General features: G+C 36.9%; 1 protein-coding gene across 1 annotated transcript in view; it reads right to left on the bottom strand.

Annotated features, from left to right (window-relative positions):
• Positions 1-1,163: 1,163 nt before the first annotated feature.
• The window catches only part of tmc1 (transmembrane channel-like 1), an 85,545-nt gene continuing 80,708 nt past the window's right edge, over positions 1,164-6,000 (bottom strand). The window contains exons 19-20 of the mRNA XM_051928569.1: positions 5,643-5,769; positions 1,164-1,399 (exon numbers count right to left, since the gene is read on the bottom strand). Of these exons, the coding sequence (XP_051784529.1) occupies positions 1,164-1,399; positions 5,643-5,769 (363 nt within the window). The remainder of the gene's footprint in view (positions 1,400-5,642; positions 5,770-6,000) is intronic.

The raw sequence follows: 6,000 nt of genomic DNA, 5'->3' as shown, positions 1-6,000 counted from the left end.
GTCAGTCACATTGCAGAGATGAATAAACAATTCACTAATACTTTTGTTAGTGGTATGAAGGCTCAAAAAAAGTGCATGTATGTTAAGGTCTTGTTACATAATAATAAATGAACAACAGATGCAATTTTTTTGCAGTGCCTAAAGTGTTACCAAGATTTTTGTAATACATGACCTTCAATTCAGCATATTCCTGATATTTAATGTATTGACCTATTGACTTAATACAATATGTAATTTCTATTTACATTTATTAGGTAAAAATATAATTCAACCTTCTATTTTCTGAGCTTACTTTCCTTTCAGGTTGCAGGAATCAGAGCCTATGCAGGCAGACATGTGTACCAAACTTTAAACAACAACAAATTGGACGTTCATTGTAAGGCGCAATCATGCAAGTCCTCACACTCACATTTATTATAGTTTTGTGACAGTGGTATCAATGAAATAGGAAGTAAAAATGAATCATTATTAACAGGTTTATCCGAAATATAATACAGAAATGCTCTAAACAGTCATCATTTGCCCAGGAAAGGAATGGAGTAAAGTGCTTTCTCTTTCGGGAGTCTGCATTAATATTTTAATACTTTTAACAAAAATGATGAATACTTTGAAATCAAGCTGATACCTATATTTTTATATCAGATGCCTTAATAACACTATTTTATATTTAAAACTTGGATTTCTAAAATAACACTTCAGTTTGACCCAGATGAGTTTTTGTTGAAAATGACTTTGTGGCAGTGATGTTTGTATAGCTTTCTTTTATTCAATTACCCTGTGTAAGTTTAATCTTTATATTGGAAAATTGTAGGGCAATACTTTGATTTACTAGATATTACACAATGAAGTAGAATGCTGGCCAAACACTTCAAAACTTTTTGAATGCATTATTTCATGATGGTGAATCTGAAGTTTCTGAAATATCAACTAAAAAGTTTTTATATAGTATTTCTTTACATGACATTGCTGCTGTAAATGTTATTACTCAATGCTGTCTTTTACAAACTACTGGCTAAAGTGACTCTAACATAAGTGTTTTGAAAGTCAATAACTTGATAAATTATTGTTCAATAATTCTGATTTGCAGATATAAAATGACCCGTAGGTTTCTTAAACCTAAATAAAATACAATTTATGTTTGACAAGGAATGAAAATTAATAGTTCAGATTCCCTGTCTATACTGAGGATGAAGTTGTGATGTTCTTGGTCCATGGTGGTGAGGATTTCCTGGCAAATATCCATGCATTCCAGGCACTCTTCTTCCTGGGGGAGAAGTCACAGCAATATGTGGAGGATGAAGATTCCCAGGCCGCACTCCTCTCTCCCTAGGTGGATATAAATTTCCACCATTCTGTCCTAGATGGTTCCTTTCTAAATCTTTGTTGCCTGGTCTTTGACCTGTTGAAATGGAAAAAAAAAGATTAAATGCTACATTCTTATATGGGTGAAATAAATTTTTTTGGTTTTTTTTCTCTGATGCAGTAAACAATCACATATTAGTTCCATTTAGCTGTCTTTTTTTTTCCAAGATATCCTTGGAAATACAGGACATACAGCAATTTCTCAAGTATTTATTTATTTATTTTTCACGTTGTTTGTTCAATTTTGTGTCCGGTGTCTTATGCAAAGAATTCACAAAATTGACGCCTGAGTGCCAGAGCCAGAAGCTTGCATTTAGCTACATTTTAGTTGTATCCCTATTACACTACATGGATATTAAATTATCATTTTTCTCTGGGTTCTGCAATTCCCTACTAATCTGTACTATTCTCTGCTGTCTTTTCCAGTTTGCAACCACCACCTGATCAAGGTACCATGCTGCCCCCCATGTTTATGTATTGAATAGCGGGAGTCCCATATGTCCACATGATCATCTTCTTCAATTTCTTCCATGTGAAGCCTGAAAACCATGAGGACAGATTTAGTCCATCTATGTTAGGTAGAATGCCCAGTGGAGGCTGGATGGTCTTTTGGCCTTGGAACCCCTGCAGATTTTTTTTTTCTCTAGACTAACTGTATTTTTTTTTGTAGTTTTTTAAAGTCCTCCTGGCCATTCGACCTTACCTTTTTCTTTGTTACATACTGTATAATGTTATTCCCTAATCTTGTTTGTTTACATTTTATATTAACTTCCTTTTATTTTATTTTGTATAGCTACATTGTTTGTATGAAAAATGCTATATAGATAAATGCTGTTGTTGTTATTTCAAAAGCAAGCTAATGGCTTTCAAGCTTTTTCATTAATGACAATTTATAGAAATGGTAGTGAACACATTGAGAAGATGAAGAGGATAAAGACAAGAGGACATCGTAGTTACAGACCATTGCTTCCCAGTGTTCTCTTGGTAAGTTTGGAATTATTTTGATTGTGGCTGTAATGCTTTACATCCTCACAATGGAATGACAGAGTGCTGTGTCATCTGTTCACTGAGATTTAAATGATACTTTGGTTCTTATGAGTGGCATCCTTTCAACAACTAGACCCTGAAAATTAAAGAAGTAGAGGAACTTGTTGTGGACCTTGAGAGAGCTGCAATCCAGTCAGCATCAATGGAACACTATATGAGACTTGCAGGCTGGTTCAGAATGTTTCCGTTATACTGAAAATCTCCAGCAACCTGGACTGAACCATGTCACTAAAGTTATAATGAAGTAGGCACACTGCTTTAACATATCAAATGAAGAAAATCTTGTTGGATTTTGTGTTCTTTCCCTAGACTTTTGCTGCATGACTGGTGAAATCTGTCCTTCAGCACTACCACACCGTTCCTCTGCTTTGTTGCACCCATGGAGCACTGCAGCCCCTCGTGCTGGCTCATCAAAGCTCACTGCACAAAACTCAGTTAGAGTCCTGCACAAGAAAATGAGAATTACAATAGTAAAACAAACATACTGTATCTAATCATTTAAAATCCACAGTCCAAAAGAGTGGTCACAATGAGCAGAAGGTCAACAAGGGAAGCGTACATAAATCCAGGTAAAAATGTACTACAACCAGAAAATACAGATGCATTTAAAGACGTGAGGATTGGGAAAGCTTATCACTAGGGCCCACGATTTACCGCGGCAAGAATTCGTAAATTCCACAGCATGTTTTTCTAAATTCCGTGGCGTACCGCGGCGCGGCAAATGCAGTACCAGAACTCCATAAAACTAATTTGTAACGGCACCGTAAGCTCGTAGGTTTTCTTGTGACAGAGAACATCGCAGTGGTGACAACACCAATCCATATTTTGAGAACGAACGTTCCACATCAACAGAAGAGATCGGCAACGCAATGTAAACTTTAGCAAGAGCTGCTAAGCGAGGCAGTCTGTCCTCTAAGGCACGCCAAAAAGCAGTGATATCAGCTGGAATTACTTCACGAGATGTTATGTCCAGATAAGCTTGCCATTCAGCTGCTGCAGCCATCATTGTTGGCACTGATTGTGCATGATCAGCAAAATTTTTCGATAAGAGTGGTAGCTGTCATGGATCAAATATTCTCACAGATCTGAATAGGTCTGTTGCCGGCTGTTTGGTTCCCACAAAATATTCTTCAGGTTTAGCAGCAGCATTGTGCTTTGCATCTTCACAGCTGCTGGTTGCAATTGGTAATCCGGATGATTTCAGGCAAGACAGTAAGTCAGACACTTTGTTGTAGACATCGACAGCCATGAATGACTGTGCCTCAAAAGAAGTCAGAGTGTTCATATTTGGCTGGCAGTGAACAGATACAAATTCAAGTTCAGCTCTCAGCTAGTTAAGTTTATCACTAATGAGATGATGCAATAGGCTAAAGAAAGAACTTAAAGAAGTAATCAAAACTAATCATACTAATATCAATATGCCTCAAATGGTGAGATTTCATTCAGATTTGGTATTTTCCGTGGCAGTTAGGTTAATTCCGTGGTGTGGTGTTTTACCACTGCAAAACCCTAAATTCCACGGGCCGCGGTAAATCATGGACCCTACTTATCACTGATATGAGGCACCATCATGCACAGTCTTGAGCAACATAACTTGAGTTCTCTATTTTTATTTCACCTGCCCCCATCATGTAAGTCCTAGCTAATTCTTGACACAGATTAAGCATAAATGTAAACTATTATTTAAACACATAATAAAAACATGAGAAGACCCTTCAGTTCATTAAACTTATTTCTCAGTTCTTGCTTTTAACCTGTAGAAAAAGCCCACTTGACCATCCAAACTCCCAGTCTACTGATTTTCGTTTGCACCTGAAAGATGTAGCCCTTAATAGAGCAATCTAAATCTGCTAAAACCTTCTTGTACCCATCCATCCTCTGGATTGTAATGACCCTGTGAACCACTTTTATTATTTGTTTGCTAATTTGTCATCATTTAATCATAACATTGCTTGCAGTGTTCAACTATTGTGTGAAACTCTGATTTGTACTCTCTTGCCAAACAGTAGAATAACAGTGCATGTATATTTGATTTTTAATGTCATTCCCTAAATATATCAACAATAATAATGATACTTTGCATTTTGCACCCATCAAGCAGAAGCCTTGAGGTAGTGGCAGCCTGATCTGTGCTCATAAGTTTCTTACAGCAAAGTGATAAGCAAACAAAGTGACATGGCTGAAAGAAATAGAAAATGAGCAACATCTGCTGAGTGTTGAGCAAAGAAGAGTAGCAAAATCTGCAGAGGACACATAGTGCAACAATGAGATAGACAGGGAAATGCATGACATCAGGTTCCACATATAACTACCAAGGCTAGAACCTTGATCTTTGACTTGATCAAAAACATATGATGTCATATGTTCTGGAAATTAAAAAAAAATTCAGGTGGCAGCAACCTCAATAAACTGACCTGCGATCCTGGGTTTATTACAGCAAAGTGATTGTCAAATGTAGTAACATGACCAACAACAACTTCTAAGCAGCAAGTAAATCATAGAATCCATTAAAATTAAGCTAAACACCATAACAGGAAGAAGAAAAAGAAGAACAGCACCATCTGCTGAGTGTTAAGCACATCACAGAGGGTGATTAAGTGACACAGACCAAGAAAGAATTGACAGACAAAATATTGACATTTACACACAAGCAAGAAGTAATCCTGGATATTGCCTGATATGTTCTGCAGATTCAAAAAACTTTAGGTTTCAGCAACCTGCTGGCCACTTTACTGGTGGGCAAAAGAATTTACAGTAATGAAAGTACAGTCCTCGCAAAATCCATCTACTGATAATCATCCAGGGCATGGTACATATGTGTTCAGAATTCAAGCATTTGTAAGTATTGTGTTTATTAATCATCGAATGTTACGAACAACTTGGCCATATCTACTAAGCATGAAGAACATCACAGAAGACACTTATGATAAAGCAGCTGACCAGCAGGCATATACAAGGCTCATTGGCATGCAAGGCAAAATTCAAGATAACATAATGCAAAAATGAGAAGAAGTGAGAAATGTATGCTGACAAAGGAGCGCTACTTAGTAAAGTTACATCACCCAATGTGATCACTATAAAGTTGTATTCTTTCATGGTGAAGAACAAAAGAATGTACTGCCAAAATTGAAAAGTTCAACTTGCTCTGTATAAGCCATCTTTATTTTAGGAGCAAAGGTCTGCATGTTTCACTAGTATTTACTTATTTTCCTTCAGTGCTTGAGTGAACCTACCTTGAAATCCATTTTGTACTGCTAAGCTCTCCTGTCTTGCTTGGGCAGCAAGATTCTTGGCTTCTTCTAACTCGCTGGCTGCTTTCAGAGCTGCAGTTTTATTCTTCCTTTTATTTTCCTCATTTTGCTAAATATAAATACAAATATGAAATATATCACACAGGATAACAAACCAATGAACGTTTCTGCATGAACGGTGATGCCTTATAATGCTAGGTGGACAGTGGAGTATCTGGTCGCAAATAATGGAGAGGCTGATGCTAAAACAAACAACAGCTTGTAATAAGTATCCAGGGGCCTCATGCATAACGCCATGCGTAGAATTCACACTAAAACATGGCGTACGGACAAAAAAGGA

Source organism: Erpetoichthys calabaricus, chromosome 5 (assembly GCF_900747795.2).
Source record: "Erpetoichthys calabaricus chromosome 5, fErpCal1.3, whole genome shotgun sequence".
Classification (NCBI taxonomy): domain Eukaryota; kingdom Metazoa; phylum Chordata; class Cladistia; order Polypteriformes; family Polypteridae; genus Erpetoichthys; species Erpetoichthys calabaricus.
Note: the sequence above shows the minus strand (reverse complement) of the source record. Positions and strands in the feature narration are given on the sequence as shown.